Source organism: Paramisgurnus dabryanus, chromosome 3 (genome assembly GCF_030506205.2).
Source record: "Paramisgurnus dabryanus chromosome 3, PD_genome_1.1, whole genome shotgun sequence".
Classification (NCBI taxonomy): Eukaryota; Metazoa; Chordata; class Actinopteri; order Cypriniformes; family Cobitidae; genus Paramisgurnus; species Paramisgurnus dabryanus.
The window spans coordinates 48,316,970-48,339,302 of NC_133339.1; the positions used below are offsets into that span (position 1 = coordinate 48,316,970).

General features: G+C 37.8%; 2 protein-coding genes across 3 annotated transcripts in view; both read left to right on the plus strand.

The window, feature by feature from the left end:
- The first annotated feature begins 2,486 nt into the window (after window positions 1-2,486).
- On the plus strand, window positions 2,487-13,036 carry luc7l3 (LUC7-like 3 pre-mRNA splicing factor). Its single transcript, XM_065269197.2, has 11 exons — window positions 2,487-2,704; window positions 5,908-5,974; window positions 6,055-6,094; window positions 6,233-6,377; window positions 6,537-6,611; window positions 6,704-6,808; window positions 7,316-7,477; window positions 7,942-8,276; window positions 9,074-9,297; window positions 9,521-9,717; window positions 12,520-13,036. Exons 1-10 carry the CDS (start codon window positions 2,606-2,608, stop codon window positions 9,682-9,684), a joined length of 1,416 nt encoding a protein of 471 aa, XP_065125269.1. The 5' UTR covers window positions 2,487-2,605; the 3' UTR covers window positions 9,685-9,717; window positions 12,520-13,036.
- Window positions 13,037-17,474: 4,438 nt separating this feature from the next.
- Window positions 17,475-22,333, plus strand: part of radil2a (Ras association and DIL domains 2a) — a 41,959-nt gene continuing 37,100 nt past the window's right edge. For both annotated transcript variants that reach the window (XM_065269173.2, XM_065269174.2), the window contains exons 1-3: window positions 17,475-18,005; window positions 21,104-21,433; window positions 21,560-21,795. In XM_065269173.2, coding sequence (XP_065125245.1) covers window positions 17,878-18,005; window positions 21,104-21,433; window positions 21,560-21,795 — 694 coding nt within the window. In that variant the 5' untranslated portion in view covers window positions 17,475-17,877. The remainder of the gene's footprint in view (window positions 18,006-21,103; window positions 21,434-21,559; window positions 21,796-22,333) is intronic.

The window sequence follows — 22,333 nt, forward strand, 5'->3', positions numbered from 1 at the left end:
GTCATCTTCGATAAGAAGTGTTTGATCTACTGTATAAAAATGGAGTCAGATGTTGGGAGGGCGGATGATCTTTGAGCACCTCTATGAGGGGTGTTGATTGTCTCACTTTGGCTCGAGCGAATAAAGTAATTTTTGTTTGGCACCTGGAACCTTTGTCTCCTGAGTATTTTTTCTTATGAAGATTCAAGCTAAGACTTTTTGCCACAACATACGCCGTTGTCTTTATCCTCATCATCTGTCATGTGTTCTGTGATAAAATGACCAAGGTATTTTACTTTCACAGATACAGTAAGACTCTTATTAGACAGCTTAAAGACTGGAAATGTTATACTTTTATCCTCCTTGGTTCTACAGATCATAACCACACTCTTATCAGGATTATATCATGTTTAAGACCATACTCAGAACACATATTTAAAAGCTGTTGAAGACCAGCACTGCAGGACTACAAGATCATCTGCATACATAATATGATTCACACACATATTCCCAATCATACACCCAGTTTTATAGGCATTCAAACATTCTGATAGATCATCCATGTAAAGATTGAATAAAATTTGGGACAAAATCTCCACTTGTCTCACACCATTACTAACCCCAAAAGGGGCAGAGACTTTATTGCCCCCTTTGACTTGCATCATCTGATGGGCATACCAATAAGCCAGGATTCTCACAATATATTCTGGCACCCCTCTTTGTCTCATTTTTTAAAATAACTTTGCATGGTTGACCCGATCGAAGGCTTTAGATGCATCAATAAAGCACATAAAAACTGATGAGTTTTTATTTCTATACTTATTTACAATTTACTTTAATGCATAATTGCAGAGATCAGTACCATGTTTAGCCTTAAATCCAAACTGTTTGTCTTTAGATTTAATAAACACATTTAACCTATTCAGCAAGATTTTTTCCAACACTTAAGACAGGATACTAGCTAGAGCTATGGGTCTATAATTATCTAAGTTGCCTACCATACCAGCTTTGTTCTTAATAACTGGGACTAACAGAACAGACAACATTGACTCTGGTAACACGCCATGAATCAAAAAGCCAGTAAAACAGACAGCTAGTAAAGGGGCTATCCTCTTACTTCCATATTTTAGATGTTCAGCAGAAATATTATCTAGTCCACTAGCTTTATTTTGAGGCAATTTACTTATAGCGTATTCCACCTCACGTGACATGATATTGTTATGCATTTAAAATTAGTTTAATATGCTATAGCCGTTAAAATGTACGCTTAATAACATTTTTTTATATTAAATAATTTTAATCAAACACTGGTGAAACATCCACTTGTGTCTGTGGTGTTACCAATATTTGAAGTAAAAAGACAGTAACACCAGTAACACCACAGACAAATTAGCTTAAATCCAATCTTTTCTAAAATGAAGGCTGCCATCATGATGATTTCAAGATAGCCTATGGGGACATTTAGGAAATATTAATATGTATGTATTTATAAAAATCTTTAATACATTTTTTTAATAAAAGTGTACATGTTAAATAAAAGCTATATCCACAATATAACCACTTCATTTGTATTAAAAATGTTATATTGTTGCAATTACAATCCATGATACCTCTCTGAGGTATGGCGGAAACATGGATATTTTGTTACAAATGCAATCTCTCAAACTCAATAAAATATGTATTTTAAAAAAATTATTCTTGAAAGTGCATAAATTGCGTTTATCCTACAGAATACAAAAGGCCCTGCTCATTAAACAGTTGTTTCACCAAAAATAAATTATTATTAAACCAATTATCATAATGGAATGCTCAGTTAACTGAAATAAGCAGGCTAGTTTGGTCATGATGTCACTACAGACAAACGTTCTGGAACGATGTTTGTAAAGTGTACTATTTTGCCAGGATTTGCAGTACGTAGCCTATATGAGAAAATTTATATTTGGGTTTTATGACACAGACCCCACAAAAGAAAATATTTGCCTTGTTATTAATTTAATGTAACTGCTCTTATTCTAAACCTGTCTTCTCTGTCTTCCTGAAAGAATTGGAAAATTACTTGAACGTTACGGGCCCTTATAATAAGAAAGCTATAAGGACACTTAGGATTTGCTCTACATTTGACCTTTTCACTTGATCTTTTTCAGGTGATAACCTTTTCCCCCCTTTATTATTATTTTTATGTATGTTATCTATTGTGTTTATTGTATAGCCTATGTGGATATGACAATGTCTACTTTTCTGTATATCATTCCGTTTGATAAAATGGCCATGGAGTCAGGGGGTGTGGTGGGAGTGTCTGTGGATATTTATGTTTAATTTATGTGACAGGGTTGTCTTATTGTTTATAATGATATATATGAAAATTAAATGATAACGTATGCCACAAAAGTTGTCATGAACCGTTGTGATTGATGCTTTGTGAAAGATTTGCAAACACACTTTTCATCCACTCCACCAAGAGGTGCACTACGGCTGACATTCCTCGAGGTGCCTTATGGGTAAAATCCGTTGCGTCCACTGTCTGCCATTTTGTTGTAGAGATCAGTGTTCCCATCGCAGCCCACGTTGTCCTGTAGATGAATAATACGACGCTATTATAGCGGATTTTAATTAAACTCGCGGCACGATGCTTTCTGCAGCCCAGTTACTCGATGAGTTAATGGGCCGGGATCGGAACTTGGCTCCGGATGAGAAGCGTTGTAATGTGCGCTGGGATCACGAGACTGTAAGTAAGCTAACGGCTAAGAGCTAACAGCGGTTCATGTAAACGTAATTAAACACACAGATTTAGTAAGGCCTGTTTATTTCTCTGAAGGACTGACTATTGGATGTTTAGATGCATTTCTTCATATCCTGCTGCATTGTTATTTAGTTTGTTTAGGTTGTATTTAACCAGTTAGTACACTAGGCTCGTAGACCATGAGCACACGCGACACCCATTGCGGCGTCCCGCCCTCATCCACAACCTTTATAAGTATTGATCATATAAGCGTGGGCATTTGTGTGATACCAAATCCTTTAAATTATATTTTCACTATGTGATTAAGTTCGATATTGATCTTCGCCCTATGGAAAATGAAATGGGCAATCAGATTTCCCACAGACTTGCAAAAAAATAGAGGTGTGAGTGATCTCTCTTGATTTTGGTGGTGGGCAGACTCCCCAAGCCACCTGGCTTTAACCGCATAGCAGTAAGTTACGCTTATAAACTCCGTTAACTTCATGGCAAACGTTTATCAGTGTCCTGGCAACGACCTACTACAACTGGGGGAAAAATAAATAACTGTCAAGATCCACTGTCGTATAAAAGTTTCTTTTGTTGCTTGTCATTCATGTAAACTTAAAGTCTTAAAACATCATTTGCCTGGTTTCACAGACAAGGCTTAGCCAAAGCCAGGACTTGGCCTTAGTTAAATTAAGATGTTTATAAACATGCCTTAGAAAAATAAGTCTTTGGTGTGTATCTTGAGACATATCAATGGCACTGGCATATTTAAAAATCTGTTATTGCAAGTTATTTTCTGTTGAGACAGCTCAAGCATGTGTTTAATTTAGGACAATAATTAAAAGGATTAGTGCACCCTTAAATTACAGTTTTACCATAAATCACTTACCCCGGTGTCGTTCTAAACCACCAAGTCCTTCAATTGTCTTCAGCACACATTTTTAAATATTTTAGATGCTGCTGACGTGACCTGCTGACAAAAGTGTTCTCGTTGCTTCGTATTATTATTATTAAACAAATGATTTAAAATTAACCTTTTTTGGCAATGTCATTAATTTTTTTTCTGGGCTTGATTGTGAAAATAAAACTGCAGTCTGTGGGATAGTCACAAGCTTCCTGGTTGTCACCAAAGATATCTAAAAATGTGTTCTGAAGACAATTGAAGGACTTGGTGGTATAAAACAACAAGGCGGTAAGTGATTTAAGGTGAAACAATGGGTGCAGGACAGGTTATATTTTAGCAAGGATTATGATTACTAGACACACATGTTCTTAAAAGCATTGCATATCGCTTAACGTTATACAGGGCTCAACGCAAAGAATTTTAATACTGGCCCAGTCAGGCCAGTGGTTCAGGTTTTCACTTGCCCTGCCAAAAATTTCACCTGCCCCAAGAAAAAAAATTACAGTGTCACATTTTTAAAAGTAATAATTCAAAAGTCAAATATAATTTTATACATTTAAAACAGACCTGTTCCAATGAAAAAGACCCGTAAACTGACAACAAACTGTGCAAAATATTGCATAGTTTCTTTCGTTGTGTCTTACCCAAGTAAATGTCTGCTTCCAAGATGTTAAATATACATAGATGGGCAAGAGACAAGTAGGGCTGTTACTGTGGCAGTTTATTACCACGGCGGTGGTAATGCACAAATTCACCGCGGTGGTTATAGATTGATTTTGTGTGTGTGTGTACGCGCACATTGATGCAATTTTGGCTCTTATACATAATGCATACATATATTTTAAAATATAAAAATTTAAACGATGATCAGATATACAGTTCTTAACAAATTTGCGTGTTTATAGGCGTCAAATTTTCTTTCTACGCCGGTGGGTGCCTGTCACAGCGTCAAGCAAAGTTAGCAATGAAAGACGCTCTGAAGCGCCCACGTGCTTTGAAGAGGAGGGAAGCGGCGCGGTCATATGAAGCAACTGTGCGTATTTCGGTGGCTGCTCGGCTGAGCACACAGGAGATTGGCACATTTCTGCGTGTTTATTGTAGCACTTCCACTCATGAAACAACAAGTGAGAAACCTTTTTGGGGTTATAATGTTTCCAGCCGTGGTGTACTGGTAGTGCAGATTGATACTTTTTCGTGAACAAGAGCTAACAGACGTTTCTAAATCTGAAGGCTGCAGCCTCCGTAGGTCGTGGCTGTATATGTCATCAAGCCTGGTTTATTATTTTCAGACATTGGCAAGTCATAAGCATATTACAACAATATATGATTAACAAAGAATAATAGTGAACTTTATAATTGTTAATGTTATAAGGCTTGATGACGTATGCAGCTTGCAAATTCGACCTCCGGAGGCTACTGTCTTTGGATTAAGAAACGGCCTATATCTTTTCTCATTGTTCCGCCCCCAAGTCAGCAGGTCATCACTGATATCAGTTGCATTCCCTTGCAAATTAGCGCATTAACTCCGCGTCTGCTGGCTGTTTGCGTTAACACGAACCTGAAGACATCTCACTGGGCGAGATTGTACTTTATATTTTTCATAATTTGTGAGGTGCACACCACCGCGGGGCGCACTTCCCAACCGCTGGTTTACTCCACCACCGCGGTGGTAATCACAACCGTCCCAACCCTACAAGTTTATAGCCTATTCGTTGAAGCTTTACCGCGAGACTCTATGGGCGCCACCATTATCCTCCGACTTAATTTTGCTGAGGTCGGGGTAGCTTGAACTCCCCCGAGTTCGCTGGTAGGAGGTTCCACTACGACAGGCATTCCAGTGCACTTTTTCTAGTTTGAGGTAGGATAAGTCCCACTAGTTTGGATGGGCTGTGGAACGCAACAGTACTGCAGGCGATACATCCCAGATAATGTGAAATTTCCCAGAGTAAACGCTGCTCCATCTAGAAGCATGTAATGCCGATTTACTAGTAATCAAGGAACCGGCTTAACCGACAGATGCTCATGACAATCACATGCGAGCCCTAGTTTAAACCGGTATCTCAAATAAAGCTGATAATAGCAAAGAATGATGTGATTTCAAAGCAAGAATGACAGGCAGTCAAAAAACTTAATTGGTGGTTTAGTGTATATGCTTTTATTTTTTTTTTATAACATTACGTTTATAATATAATAGACATGTTTTATTCCATTTCATGAAAATGTTTCAAATCTATGTTAAGTAATGTATTAAAATCCTAAAAATATTTTAGAAAGTAAAGAGATTTTGTTTATTTTCCAGGTCTGCAAGTATTACCTGTGTGGCTTTTGTCCTGCAGAACTCTTTACAAATACACGATCAGACTTGGGTAAGAACCACGTCTTAAATAATGTTTTTCAAAAGTTTTCTATTCTGATCAGCTGAGTAATGAAGTGTTTGCTTTTTCAGGTCCTTGTGAAAAAATCCATGATGAAAACTTGAGGAAAATGTAAGTTAACACTTTTGTTGTTCTGTTGAGAAGGAAGAAGCACCCTGATCCGCGTTTAATGCGTTATTATACGTGACATGCGAATAATAAATCTGAAGAGAATTTGAGATTTGCATTATCTGATCATGAATGATTTAGGTATGAGAAGAGTTCACGTTTCATGAAGGAAGGCTATGAGAGAGACTTCCTGCGGTACTTGCAGAGTCTCCTTGCTGAGGTGGAGCGCAGGATTCGGAGGGGCCATGCACGCTTGGCACTGTCACAAGCCCAGCAGAACTCTGGAGTATGTACACACAAAACTATTTCATGCTTTTTAGATGTCTTGTAATATAATTCATGAGTTTTAATAAATGGACAACCGCATGTTTGTTAGGTGTTTAGCTAAAGAAATCACATTTGCACAGTGTTTTAAGCCAAATCTTTCCCAACTCTTGATTTCCAGACGCCAGGTCCATCGGGGAAGAATGAGGAGAAGGCCCAGGTCCTTACGGAGAAGATTGAAGAGCTTGTTGTTCAGGTGAACTTCACAAACTGATAAGGCTGTCAATATGAGAGTGGTCACTCACAGGGAGGAGAAATGTTAATCTGTGTTTATGTGTGTCTGATCAGATTGAGGAGTTGGGCTCAGAGGGACGCGTTGAGGAGGCACAGGGTATGATGAAACTGGTGGAGCAGCTGAAGGAGGAGCGCGAGCAGCTCAGTTCCACACCTTCAGTGAGTCTCAAAGTTTTCTGCTTTAAACACGCAATACTGTTGTGGCAACATCTCAGACTGTAGTATCAATAAACATGTGGCATTAATAAAAAAGTTAATGAAACTTAATAACAGTGCCACATTTCCCAAGAAGCAGATCATCTATGTAGATGTTTCTATGATCTACTCGTGCTTACGATACTTTGCATGGAATGCCCTAGACCTGTGCAAGCCAAAAATAAAGGAAATTAAAGCTTATTTAAGTTGTGCCATTACTTTTGGTACAAATTGGTACTTTTGCTCACAAGTTCTTTTTTTAATCTAAGGCATATGTTTTGAAGTAATGAGTATTTGGGTAAATGTGCTTAATTTTCAATGCAAATGTTTCTCAAAAGAGGCTTTTGCATCATTTTTGTTTTCTTAGTCTAACCTCAGTACGGTTTAACATGTATTGCAAATTCAATTGATTAGTATGTAATATGCATTGTGGGCTCTAAATAAAGTGCTGTATGGGTTTCTTTCTTTCAGACAATCGAGAGCTTTGCGGCTCAGGAGAAGCAGATGGAAGTTTGTGAAGTGTGTGGTGCTTTCCTCATAGTTGGTGATGCTCAGTCCAGAGTGGATGATCATTTAATGGGCAAGCAGCATATGGGATATGCCAAAATTAAAGCCACTGTAGAGGAACTTAAGGTGAATTTAGGCTATATATTAATATTATTCACTAATGATGCTTTTCAACTGCATGTTAAGGCTCCCTTTTGGTGGGGTTTTCTCTTTCCACTGTCCTAGTACCTGATAGTACCACCTCGTTTAAGGTTCCAAGCGAGCTGTGCCAATACTAAAACGTGATTTGTAAAACACACAAGATAAGTTACCTTTGTGTACAAGTTTCCAAACGCCCATGTATTTTGCCAGTGAAAACATGCTGAGAATAAAGAACATCATTCCATCAATATGCTTTATTTCTCCTCTAAGGACAATAATAAGATTCCATATTAGTATTTAATGGATCAATATCAGGTCGTTGAAATTGCCTGTTCATTTTACAGTAATTAATTGAAGCTATAGTTTATGTTAAATCAAAGTCCAATGTGTTATGAGAGTTATGAGAAGGTGTATTACAGAGTAAAAACTGAATATGTTTCATCCTGAAGGAGAAACTCCACCGACGCTCGGAAGACCCAGAGAAGGATGAACGAGGAAAGAAAGAAAAGGAGGACCGGGAGCGTGAAAGAGAGGAACGTGAGAAAAAACGCAAAGAAGAGGAAGAGAAGGAAAAAGAGCGTGAGAAGGAGCGGGAGAGGGAGCGCGAGAAAGAAAGGGAACGCGAGCGGGAAAAAGATCGTGAGAGGGAACGGGAACGAGATAGACGCGGTAGACGGAGTCACTCCAACAGCAGACACTCCAGTAGAGCATCAGACCGCCGCAGAAGCCGCTCACGGGACAGGAAGAGGTCCAGGAGTAAAGATCGCGACAGAAAACGCAGCAGGTATGAAACTTTTACAGATGCTATAAGAGACAATGTTTGGGAGTTATCTTTATTTATCCTAAAAACGCTTGAAGGTGTTTATCAGTTAATTAACTCTATAATTTTTTTTTGTCAAGATTGTCAAATGACAGTCTCTTTAAAAACTGTGTCAATAATAGGAATGTAACGGTTTAATCGCGTGTCCCATTAAAATGCCTGTCTGAAATCGATTCTGAATCGCAAGGCTGCTGTACATGCACAGCTTGTGCGTGTACTACGGCATTTGGTCAGTAGGAAGTCCTTATCAATCTAAAATCATTATGAGTGGGAGTCGTTTAAAACGTGCATTTAAAAAAGCAACACTCGTTAAATAAAAATCATTCAAAATATTCTTTATTATCATGAAAATACATGAAACAATTTGAAGACTAGCGATATAAATATTCCTGCAGACATTTCCTGGAATAGCGTTTGTATTGCTGCTACTTCTGTGGCACACAGGGAGTTTCTGCATGAGATCGCCCCCTGGCCTTTTGATGTACCGGGATTTCACCATAATTCTTTCAAATTCATTAATTGAGAAAACGAGCATTTTGCACGGTTAATCGTTACAGCTCAATAAATAATAATAATTACATTATAAGTCAATATTTATTTTCTCTGCCCACATGTGCCAGCGTTTGCTTGAGCAGAAAGTACTTTCAGATAAATTAAAAAATTGAGTAAATGCTGTTAGTTTTACTTTCTTTGAATAAAAAAAAGTTTAATTTCAATCTTATCACGTTTTGGGCCTATAAATTATTTCTCTTGGATGACAGGAGCCGTGACCGAGAAAGGAGACGCAGTCGGGACCGCTCGGACAGGAAGCGACGTTCTCGCAGCCGAGAGAGGAGGAGGTCTCGCAGCTCAGAGCGTAAGAGTCACCGGCATCGCAGCCGCAGCAGGGACAAAGACAGAGAAAGAGGGGATAAAGACAGAGAAAGAGGGGACAAAGACAGAGAAAGAGGAGACAAAGACAAGGACAAAACCTCTAAAGACAAAGGTGTGGCATCTGACAGAATTCTACTGTGGAATGGGTATTTTGGTCCAGTTTTATTTCGAGCATTTGATAGGTCTAAAATCAGGGCGTTTATTAACACACACGTTTGCAGTCGTGGAGTTGATGAAAGACCTAAATGTAGAGGGGAAAATGGGCGTTGCTAGATTTGTAGTTGTCTAAATTTACTTTAATCTATGTTAACTAAATAAAGTTTCTACAACTGCAGAGCACAGGGACTCTTCTGATGAGAAAAAGAGCAGCGGAAAGGGCTCGGCTGAGACGACCAATCAGCTCGCCAAGCCCGAGCCCGTCGAGGCTGAGCCTCCCAAAGCAGAAGTGAACGGCACCGCCGATGAGCTTCAATGTGAAGGTGACACACAGTCCAATTAAAACTGATCTGATAGGACCTCAGATCAGCTCCAGGTAAGTGCACCGTCCCCCTCCGGTCCGGGTCTCTCCCCCTCTCCCCTTCCCCCCTTTTTCTTTCAGTTGTGTCTGTGATTTTTCTTCCTGTTTTTTAATAGTGCATCGTAAGTATGCACTGAAGATGGGGACTAGGCCGATGAAACGGAAGAAAGTAGAATGAAACAAACCCAGAGGGAAAGGCCAGTGTAGTCCTGAAAAACATGCCTGGAGGTACCTCGTTTTGTATCGGTCATACATCTGTCTCTTTAGACAAGTTCTCTTCCAAATTTACGTTTTTTTATTTTCCCTTTTTTTTCCCTAACTCTGCCTTTTACTACCTAAACATGTTAACTCAAATGATCGCAATTGGTAGATAATTTTGTTTTGCACTTTAAATGATTGTGTGCTCATATATGTCTGTACATGCATAAGCGCACAGCATTTTGCCATCTGATGTCTGTAAGGTGTACATAAGAGGTCCAAAAAGTTCATTGAACTGCAATGAATACTGATTTTGTTGCACTTTTAATACGTCTGTTCTTGAAGTTGAGATCCGATAGCATTGGAATGATGGAAGTGTAGGGTTAATGAATTATTGCAGCTGACTTCCGCACCTCACACAGCGTTGGTGTTGTGAGCGACCCCCCATGAAAAGCCCATTTAAAAATCAAGGATACTGTCAATCTATACAGGTACTCACCCAAGGTACTCCTTTCACTACCCACATCCATTTGAATGCTGTTGCCTGTGAACGTGTCTCAGAGCTTGATGTGTATATTATTCACCCTATCTCTCTTTTCCCAGTTTTTAATGTCTTCAGTTTTGCTTTCTGTTGGTTTCAAGTACCAATGGCTCTTTCTGCACCTAAACAGGTGGATGTAATGTGTCAGATTTACAGATGAGCCCAGTTAATACAGTAACTTATCAAACCATAAAACAGTCCTTTCTCCTTGCTTGTGTTGCTTATTTTTGTTTTACCTGTTCAGTTAGCAGTATTTGGTTTTAATCAGACCTGGGCGATATAGGCTGGATTTACATTGCTAATCTTGATGGCCAATTCAGATTTATTGCCTGCATCCGACGACCCACTTACATTATTTTTTTAAAAAGTGACTCGTATCCGATATCAGCATTGGCAAAACTATTATACTAAGCATACTGACCCGAAACCATTAAGGAAGTAAAATGTTGCGATGTATACAAGATTAAAGAGCTTTATTTCTTTATCAGGACTTAAAACTTTAACATCCGTCATCCTCCGTTCCGCTGCTAATAAGAGTCATGTGATCACGGGTGGTGTCTACCTGAGTTGACGTCATTTGCCAGCTTCGCATTTCAATGACATGTCTTGACATGGGAATATCCGATCTGTCCGTTTACATTGTAAACGTATCAGATTCATATGAATGAGGCCTGAAACCGATCAGAGAATATCTAAATTTTTACTGGGTCATATCTGTTCCACACGAGGGGTAAAAATCGGAATTGAGTGACTTCAAACATGCAATGTAAATGTGGCCATAGTTACAATCAAATTTTTCTTATTTCAAATACTCAATCTTTCATGTCTGTGCTCTGAATTGGCATTAAATCATCAGAGTATTATTTAAAATACAACGTAAAGACTTTCCCAAACGAACACAAGAAAAATGTACTTGCGATGAATTTTTGAAATTTAATTTCTTACATTTCACGGATTTGGATGATGCTTTTATTCAGAGCAACTTACCAAATTACAGGTATACATTTAAAGGGATAGTTCACCTAAGAATTATCATTTTCTCATCCTCATGTTGTTTTAAACCTTCCTTTTTTTTCTGAAGATATTTTGATAAATTATTGTTAAGCACACAGCTGCTGTAACATTGACTTCCATAATATTTGTTTTTCTACTATGGAAGTATTGTTATAGATGATGATGATGATGATGATATTTTAATAAATGATGGTAAGCACACAGTTAATGGTAGCCATTGAATTCCATCATATTGTTTTCCTACTATGAAAGTCAATGGTTACAATCAGCTGTGTGCTTACCATCATTTATCAGAATATCTTCTATTGTGTTTATCAGAAAAGGTTTATACAGATTTACAACAACATGAGGATGAGAAGATCCAGAATTTTTATTTTTGGGTGAACTTTCCCTTTAATCACTGTGTTTTAGGCCCACGTCCGTTATACGCAATGCTCTGCCAATTGAGCTACAGGAACACAAGTTCACATCAACGTTATTAAAACAACCTAACATTCTCATATTATGAGAAATTGTTAAAAATAATCATTAGTTTTCATCAGCTTCTGTATATCCGTATATAGTGGATATTTAATATATCGCCCGGCTCTAGTCTAATTAGATTGAGATTTAACACAGGTGTGTCTGTTTGAGGTAAACTTTATTTCTCTTTTTTTGTTACATTTCCTATTTGTGTTGTCTTCAAGATAGAGAAGTGCATGCTTTCAGAGCAAGATCATCCAGTCAGGTCAAAGAGAGGGAGGGCATTTTTATTCTTCAAAGAAATACTCAAGTCTTATTTGTGCTTTTTTTCATAGTTTTTACTTTGCAATTGAGCAGTTACTATGCTGCTGCTTTGGATGTTTCGTAGGTCAAAAAATGAATGTTGATGAGGGTTGAATAAGGATATTTAAACAAAATGTAATGATTGGATAAAGGGCATCATTTAAAAAAAAAACAAATGTGACATCACATTTGTCATTTTTACCTATTAAAACTGTCCTGGGGTAATTGAAGTGTTGATTAGATGTGCTGTCTGGTTTCACACACTAATCGAAAGCTCTCTGACCATTTGTGTACATCAGGGGGAGTTGGACAGCTGGAAGAGAAAACCTGAAGATCTTCATCCTGCAACACAACACGGCTGCTTTAAACAAGGTGAACCACAGATGTAGTGGTCTATTATGATCGAATTATAAAGATACATGTACAAATGTAAAATGGTTCTGTATCCCATTTTCAACGTTTCCATAGGAGCTTTCCTGTTCTTTTTAACATGTTTGTTTGGGTTTTTTTGTTTTTTGGTCTTATTGCTACAAATGTGCATAGATACAGGTCCACAATTATTTCTGTTAGTATGCATTCAAAATGAATAAAGCACATTGTGGCATGTTTGCTCTGTACAGTCTGCTCATACATTTAAATTGAAGATCGGTTTTGTGCAGTATTTTGACTGGCAGCCTTAAGCGTCTCTTAACTGCTTCTTATTCCCCTCTGTAATGCTGAATCCCAAATCTTTCTACAATTTTAGTTTAGAGAAATGATTTTCGTTTTGTTCCAGTTTTAAAATCTGTATTTGTCTTGAATAAAAGAAAAACCCTTTCTGAGTGTGTGGTTTCTTTTGGGGTGTTTATTACGAAGGACATGTTTTCTTAAAAATGACACAATTATAAACAACTGAAAACCCTTCATGCCATTTTTAAATGCCTGCTTTTCAAATACAAAATATAAAGGTGGGAGATATTGTTTCTAATTGATATAAATGCAGATGCGTTTGAAATTTGGCCAATAATTCAGTGTGGAATTAGGTGATTTTAAATCATTGACAACAACAAGTGACTGTCTATTCTAGATGAATCCATTACATGGCACCATCCCGTGAGCGGAAGACCAGACTTCAATATTTATCATAGAAAATTGATATCTAATCATGACAAACTATATATCATTGGAAAGGTCTAAGAGTCTAGAATACAGATTTCATTTACGACAAGGGTGTGCCTTTAAAACATTTAAATCCTTCTGAATGTCACTGTCTTGCCAGCGGTAAGCCTACCTTTACTTAAGTGTTTTGCATGTAAAATCTTATTTAATCATGACGAACTATAATCGTTTGAAGCTATAACCAATTGACATGGTGAAAGTCATTTTCTAAAATGTCACAGGTCTCCAGGTGGACCCATGTTGTTATGTCATATGTAACACTAGTACCCTATTCTATACAAACTACATGGGGTGGTTTCCTGGACAGGGATTAGATTAGTCCTAGACTAAAATAAATGTAACAAGTGTCCAAACTGAAAACAACTTGCACTGACATCATTGAATACATAGTGCCCCTTGTTTTGCCTCAAAATTCACACAGGTAATGTTTTTAGTAAGGCATGTTTGTTAAAACTAGTTATATTTCCTGATTAAACTAAGGCCTAGTCTTGTCTTAAGGGAATCCCTGTCTGGGAAACCACCCCTACATCATTGGAAACCTCTTGGAGTGTAGTTTGTGGAAAATTATGTAGTGCGACTCATTTCTAAGATGTCACGGGGCCCGGAGGTGGCCCCAATTTGATTTTACATATTTATATATTTATAACACTAAAACCCTATTGTAACCCTAAAAAAATCTTGACAAACTATATATTGTTAAAAAGCTGTGTAGTTTTCATATTGCAAGGCCATCTGATGATATAAGTTAAGTAGATGATGTAGTGACCTTCATTTAGTTACATGTCACTGACCCCATTCGCATATTAATTATATATTCATAACACTGTCTTATTTCAAAACATTTTAGCAGTAGTAATTATGTAGTGAGAGTAATTTATCAATTTGTGATGAGGATGCAGCAAACCATTGGTCTTTGTTGGTAAAACCACTAAATGTATAACGTATACGTCATGTTTTTGTGATATTCACTTGAAATTTAGACTTTAGACTTAAGTTTACGTTTTTGCATTTCTGTTGTGAAACACTTGTTTAGTTTTATGTATACACTATATACTTTATTGCATTATTTTCAATTATGAAAGTAAATGTAAACTGCTATTTTTTATTGAACATTTTCACATCCAGACAATTGATCCTTAAACAACCTTAAAAACAAGACAAAGATTAGGCTTCTAGACCAAAAATGTCAAGAGTTATAATAATTTAAATGTGTACATCAACTTTACGTTACCGCTAGATGGCGTACTGCAACATTTGTTTTAAAACCGTATGTAGCATCTAGATGGATTGCGTTTTTATATTTGAAGGCTTTCACACCCAGGGTAAGGGAAATCCTCTCCCACCCTTTCCTTATACTCTATTAAACTGATCTCAAGTCTGTCCTCACACGCAACTGGAGACCGCTGCAGATCCCTGTCTGTATCACACTACAGCATTTGTGTATTTATTTGTATTAGCAACTTATGTTATTAATAATTCATTGATATATAATAATAAATGGATGTCTACATAACGGGACTTGAAGCAGAACAAAGTTTCTTCTGTAAAAACAGAATTGTACAAATTATCATCACTCATTCTCGTGTTTCGTTAAATTTCAGAATTAAAATAATTAAAATACAAATTGTCTGATACCTGTTAGTTTTAGATCTATATCGACAGTTCTACTACAGCGAAGGTTTGTTTCACAAATGTGCATTACGACGTTTACGCTAGCGCTGCGTTTCTCCAGTAGGCCTAGTTCAGTCACGTGAGTCACCGGGTGGTTGGAGGGCAAGAAGTGGCAGTTTACATTGGGCTCCTCATAAAGAGTCAGTAGCCTACAAGCCTGTCATTTTTTCGTCTGTTTAAGTCACGAATATTGAAATCACATCTCATCAGAAGAAAAAATTAAGTTATGAACACAAACTATGGTTTTTGTCACTTGCGATCTCTACACATCACCCGATTGCGTATTTCATAGCTGCCAACTCTCACGCATTCACCGTGAGACACCCGCAATTGACCCCATTCTCACGCTCTCACGCCACACATCCATTTTCTCACGCAGGCTCGTGCCCACCATTGACATTCCCATTGAGTTTAATAAAAGTCATGAAATAATTGCCTAATATACCTAATTGTACATACTGTAAAACGCCTAGCTATCTCTATCTGGCCTGCCTCAATCAACATAAAGCGCTCGTCAAAGTCAAAATGATGCGAAGGCCAATCAAATCAAAGAAGGTGGAGTTATTGTTTACAGATGCCGAAGCGCCAGCTACAAACTACAGAGCGAGTGCGCGGCTGCGCGATGGTGAAAGAGCAACGCACGATGTAAGTAGCTAAACCAGTGCTCGCAGTACTGACACTTTTATATTTAAACGTACCTTCACTGTCTTTTGCGTGCCACCACTTCTCATGTTGCTGGTACTTTGCTGCAAAAAGTCAAAGAGCATTTCACTTTATGTGGCGCTGCGCAGGAAGTTCGGCAGCGAGGACATCAGAGTACCGCGAGAGCAATTCGAAATGTTACAAAAGGGTCCGCCTTTACCTTTGCTCTCGCGTTACTCTGATGTCATAAGCCGATCAGGCAGCGCCGCACCAGTCGAACACACAAAGCGTCAAGGTCTGGATGAGAAGCAGAGACCTGCCCGGCTTCCACGCACACAGATACCCTCAGAAAACAGCTATTTTCAACCCTCACCCGCGTGTGCATGTTTGCAAGCAGTACAAGCCTGTGTGATGTTTGCTGTGACACTTTTTAATAAAAGAGAAAAAAGTCAATTGATATTTGATATCTATAAACAATAATTTAAACGAAATATAATTATATGGTCTTGACATGCACATTATCTGTTGCTTTAGTTTAATATAAAGTACTCATTTGGTTTATTTGATTGTGACAGTCCCTCTATCACCAATCACAAATCATCACTTTACGCTTCTCTTTCTCAGTGGATAAACTGAATCAAAGCTGCTGTTATCTGCAGTTATACATTTTACAGAGACCAGTAGCCTATTCATTAGATTTTAAGAACTTTTTTGGCACTTTTATCAGAAGGAAAGCATAATAGAATGAGATGAAATAATAATAAAGACTCTAATTTCCGTCATTTAAACTCAGTAAAAGCTTTTATTTCAATTTAATTTGTAAAATATGATTAGATTTGTATTGTAATCCATTTTGCGCAGTTTTTCCAACTATTTTATACAGAAATAGCTAAAATCCACACTATTATCAATTGGTTAAGGACTTAAAAATTATTACCACAACCCCCCCCCCCCCCCCCCCAAAAAAAAAAAAAAATCTCACTCCAAGCTGAACTCAGAAGTTGGCAGCTCTGGTATTTTATATTCACTTAAACCGCCAGATTCTTGTCAGACCTCCACTTTGGCAATCTTTAAACATCGATTTCCTTGGAAAATGCTTTGGATTATACTACAGCCAGGATTTATATGATTATATCATATTTTATTGTATTATAATATTTAAAATCATATTAATGAAAAAATATAAAGATCAGTCTGAGGAGAAGTACACCAGAGATCTAACAAGGTGCAAAGGTACTACTTAAGCAGTTATTTTAACTAATCACTGTAGTGTGTTGCCTCAGTACACGAGAACAATCCATGTAAGTAAATGGCTTTCTGAGTTTTCTTCTCTGAAAGCATTTTGAAGAAGCATAGCCCAGTCTTGTGTCCTGACTCACTTCTTAACCAGCGGACAACAATCCAAGTAAGAAAATGACGTAAAGATATTATTTATGGCTAAAAATGCACAAATGCCTCCTTTCTGGGTTTTCTTCTCTGACAGCATTTTGAAGACGCATAGGCTTGTCTCCTCGTCGGTTAGTGCATTTTATTGCACAACAACTATTCAGGATTTAGGCTAAACAAAAGAAATTAATCACTCAACCTGCGGACAGCAGCAGATATGCGCTCTCCTGCCCTCCAGCGGGGCGTTCGCTTAAGTACGTGACGTCATTTGAACGCTTAGTTGAGTCCTCTAATCTCATTAATATTCATGAGATGGACCTTCGCCGTAGTATGATTCACTTTTACGGTCAGCGTTCGTAGACGCCCATAGGTAGACGCCTCCATGACGTAAGTGTAGTAGCGCTGAACTTTTCAAACGGGACTTAAACACGCACGGAACGCTCGTCGTCGACAGCTCGTTAGAGACATCGGACATAATATAGAAGCATTTGTTGTGTTGTCATTTAATATAAGACTTTCATTTTGGTTAAACTCACAGGGACATGACGAAATAAAGTTTGTGACCGAACATGAAAATAAAGCGATATGTATTAATGAAGAAGTGGATATCGTTTTTTTTTTTGGACCGTATTTAAACATTGGGAAGCCGGTCGTCTGATCCTGATTTAGGACTTCAGTTACTGGTTGCTACACTTTTAAGTGTAACGTGTTGCGCTGAAATGACAGTCTGCATGGGGAGCACAAGGACAGATATATATTAAAGGCAAACTATATGTGTTTCTATATATACAAGTGTTAAAATGATCTCGGAGGAGAGAAGCAATCACACCTCTAAACAAGCTCTGGGCTTTCCGGTTGGGTTACTGATCCGTTCACCCAAGAGACGCCTGGCAAAGCTGGGCAGAAAGAACAGCAATGGATCTCTACAGTGAGTTATTCACATACTCATACATTATATTACAGTACTTTTATTACGCTTACTACAAACTACTAACACATTCAGGTTTCAGACGCTAACCCTATGTCACAATAGATAGAGTATTCAAACTTTGGCCAACCTATTGTTGCCAACAAGAATGTTAGGTGAAAATTTTTTAGATGTTTATAAACAGTGCAGTTTGTTACTATCACATATGTGTCATTGCTGTCAGATCAGCTGCATAAAATAATGTGTTAATCCTTAATTTAAAGTGCTGACAAATCTTGTTAAATTATTGATGACTTAAAGCTTAATGTCAGCCAGCTCCACAGGGGGACCAGAGTGGGCCTGGCCCACCCAATTAGAGGCTTGGCCCACTCTGGCCCCACACCACATAACAGGCAATCCTTTGGCCAAAAATTTGTTATGTTAAACTATATTAACAGATGTGACAATAATTCTTAAGAAAAACAGCATTTCAGATAAAATTAAAAATTTTTGTAACAAGTTTGTTTTAGTTGATGTAAATAGTTATTTTTAAAGAACTGCCCCTTTTTATCAAATCTAAAGTTACTGAATTAATACAAGATCTGTTAAGGGGTATTATCTGTCATTTTATATTTTAATGATAGCAATTAATATCATTTGTTTTCGTTCACATTTTTGTTTTTAATCATGAACTTACAAGACAAGCATATAAGTTAAAATGTGTTTTTATTTGTGAAGAGAGAGCAGATTAACAGAGGCCATGCATTACTTTATGTTCAACATCACGTTAAGAAGCAGACGAACGCTTGTTTGTTATCTGCAGTAATAGCGGACAGGGCAGATCTTGACCTTTGTGCCTAAACAAGCAAATATCATGAACAGATCAAATTACAAAATACTATTGCAATTAAAATATAAACAAACGTGTAAAAATAAATAGAACTTAACTCAAATGACACGGTACTGTATCTGAAAACATCCTAATCCGCATTGAGTGATGCGATGGCTCGTCTGTGTGTATGCTACAGCATCAAAGCAGATTGATGCAGACTTTATTGTCATTCAATATTGTGTCTTTATCTTGGACAGAAGACTTGCAGTTGCAGTTAATTTTGTTTTGGAATATTTTATGCTTTTATTAACCTACACTGGAAAGTGTTAAACTTCAGCAGCACTGCGCAACTCTATCATTGTATGACATCAAAGTATCACAAGAGTTTCGAGATTAGCTAACTAATCGCTCTCTTGCAGAACTTCACATAGATCAGTCGCAGTGCTGCATTCAATTAAATACGCACTTGCCAACAACTGGGCAGGGCTGGAAATTAAATTTACAAGTTTTGTTAGTGTAATCTGTCAATTTCCATCATTGCTAAAAGTAATCTTTAATTTTCGGTTATTTAAAGGCATCATCTCTGAAAACCAATGTTGATATTTGAAATCACCTTAACAAACACGCCCCTACCCCAATCTGGACCTTCTTTTGATAGACCTGTCCCACACATACGCAACCCAGCCAACGATGTCTGTTAATATACACGCCCCTTACTGCTGATTGACTACCAGTTTGTTTTGGTAGTTGGCCTGACTCCCTTTTCCAAAGTGTTTCTCAAAAATCATGCATCCCACCTTTAATAGGCTTGTTCGATTTCATGCCTGTGTCTGCGTTTGTGTGTTCTCTTTTTTTCTATCTTTCTAGCGCTCCGTACCTGGCTGCCCGCAAGCTTCATACATTAGTCCTTTCTAGGTGGTCCCTGCTGATGTCATTATTTCACCCAACATCCCATTATGCCCTCTGCTTTAAAGTCCTCCAACCATTCTTTCCCTGGAGCGCTTTTTCCTTGCTACTGTACCATTCAATACATTAACTATTATTCCTTCTTTAACTTGAATGTTTATTTTGTGATGTCTTGTTGTTTTACCTGTACTTTTTATTACTGCTGGGAAAAGATTAATCGCAATTAATCGCATTTAAAGTTAAAGTAATTTTTTGCATAATGTGTGTGTGTGTGTGTACTGGGTGTACGTATTATGTATATTTATTTAACCACACACACATACATATAGTCATTTCAGTTTTTTAATAAATATTTTTTTTTAATTTATATATAATATAGAATATATAAAAAATACATATACACATGTAAATGTTTCTTAAATACATACATGAATGTGTGTGTATGTATATATATATATATATATATATATATATATATATATATATATATATATATATATATTAAATACAGACAGCACACACTCATATATTATGCGAATAATCACTTTTATTTTGAATGCGATTAATCACGATTAATCTTTTCCCAGCAGTACTTTTTATTTGTCCGTCTGACTCCGTTATATTTTTGGATGTCTTGTTTCTTCTTTGTTTTTGGTGAAGTGGACAGGTAAGCAAGTCGCGCATATACATGTACATTGTGCATACACGAAGAAGTAATATGTTTTGTTAGATACATTAGGTAAGGAGCGTGTGCCCCCTGCTGTATGTAATTGAGGTTTTGAGCCGTTTAGACAGGCCATCATGGATGCTGAAGAACTTTGTTTTCTTTTTGTTTATAGATTAATTTAGAGGGCTTTGCTTATAGCTTTGCCAGCACTCACCTGGCATCTGTAAAAAAAAGCATCTTGTATTGGATTATTTTGTGTGTCCTTGTCTTGTTGTTACCAAGACTACTCCTTCCGATAAAATATTGATTTAACCAATCAAAATTTATCAAAGTTACTGCCCTGACATTTGGGAACATAACATTGTTGGGGCTCGTCCAGGATTTGCCCTGTGTTAAAGCGCAAACAACAGCATCCTTTTAAAAGTGTTGGAATTATTTATATATACTGGAACTGTAAAAAAAATCAAACAGTTTTTAATTGTGAGGATAATGGTAAAGTTTCTGGTAAATTGTGTATGTTAAAACAGTTGAGAAATAAAATGTGACATTCTGTAATTTTGTCTCGTATTCACCTTATAATGTTTAGCATTTTTGACTCTACAGCAATCAGAGCAATTTTGCCTAATTTGTCCCAATACTTATGGAGGGCACTGTACAGTAAATAGATTTTCTAGTTCATCAAATCTTCATTGATGTTTTTTTTCCATTTCTAAGATCCAGCGCATCTGATAGCACAGCTCAGTCTGTGGAGAGCAGCGGAGTCAGACAGCCAGCCAAGAGTAAGATACGGAGACACAACAACCGCCTGAGCACTGTGTTTAACCGGAGTCCTATTCTGCGGGACAGTTGGCATGGTCAGGATGACAAAACGCTAGCCAAGGACTTGCATTCAGTGGACGACCCTGCAGAGCTATCTATTCAGAGGTCTCTTCCAGGGATCCTTAAGATATTTGGCAGTGGCATTTGTCAAGGGGCCAACTACAAGAGTGTGCTGGCCACCAGTCACTCCAGTGCCAAGGAGCTGGTCAAAGAAGCTCTGGAGAGGTGAGGGACATGCTCTTGTGTTTGAAGGTTCAGCAAAGTTCAGATTAGGTTGCGGGCACCATTTCTCATGCAAAACTAAAGCTGAAAACATACAAGTTGTATTGAAGTTTTTCTCCTGTCTCACAGGTACTGCTTGGAAGGGGAAGACCCCAGTTCCTATGTGATTTGTGATACGATCGGCCGAACTGGATTGGACAACGAGTGGAAGACTGAGTGCTTTCGGATTGTCGGTGACCATGAGAAGCCACTCATTTTGCAGTCATTATGGAAACCCAAGGAGGGATTCTCAAGGCGTTTCGAGATCCAGAAAAGAGCAAGCATGGAGGCAGAAAGTTCCAAAGATACAGACACCGTCACTGCAGGTAAGAGTTGAGAGGTTGACCTGTGATCTCAGTGTTTCAGTTGACACAATTAAGCAATGTTTAACAGTCTGAGATCCCTCATAGCTTATCCCAACAAAACCCTGTCGGCAAGAGGCTTTGTGAGGTTGCTCTCTCAGAAGTATTTTTTATTGGGATAGTCCTATCAGTTTTCCCACAATCCTGTAGCCTGGAGCACTGAATCGGCCGCCTGTTTTTCTGAGTGTGTTTCCTGCACTCTGAGGCTGTTGTCTTTGGCGTAAGGTTGTGTTGTTCCACAGGGTTCCCTTGTGAATTGGTGACTGGATAACTCAACTTCAGCACTGTGTGTTCTGGCAAAACAATGTGGATGAAACGCCCATTTCCACAGCTGATAACGCCCAGAGTGTCGATGGGTGCGAAAGATTGACCTCAGAGAGCATTTCACAGCATTTAACAGTTCAATTGTCTTTATATCATGTCAGTTCTATCCAGCTACAGGTTTTCAGTAACCTTATAGCAGATCACCTAAAACATAAAATCTCTTATTAAGAGATTTGGT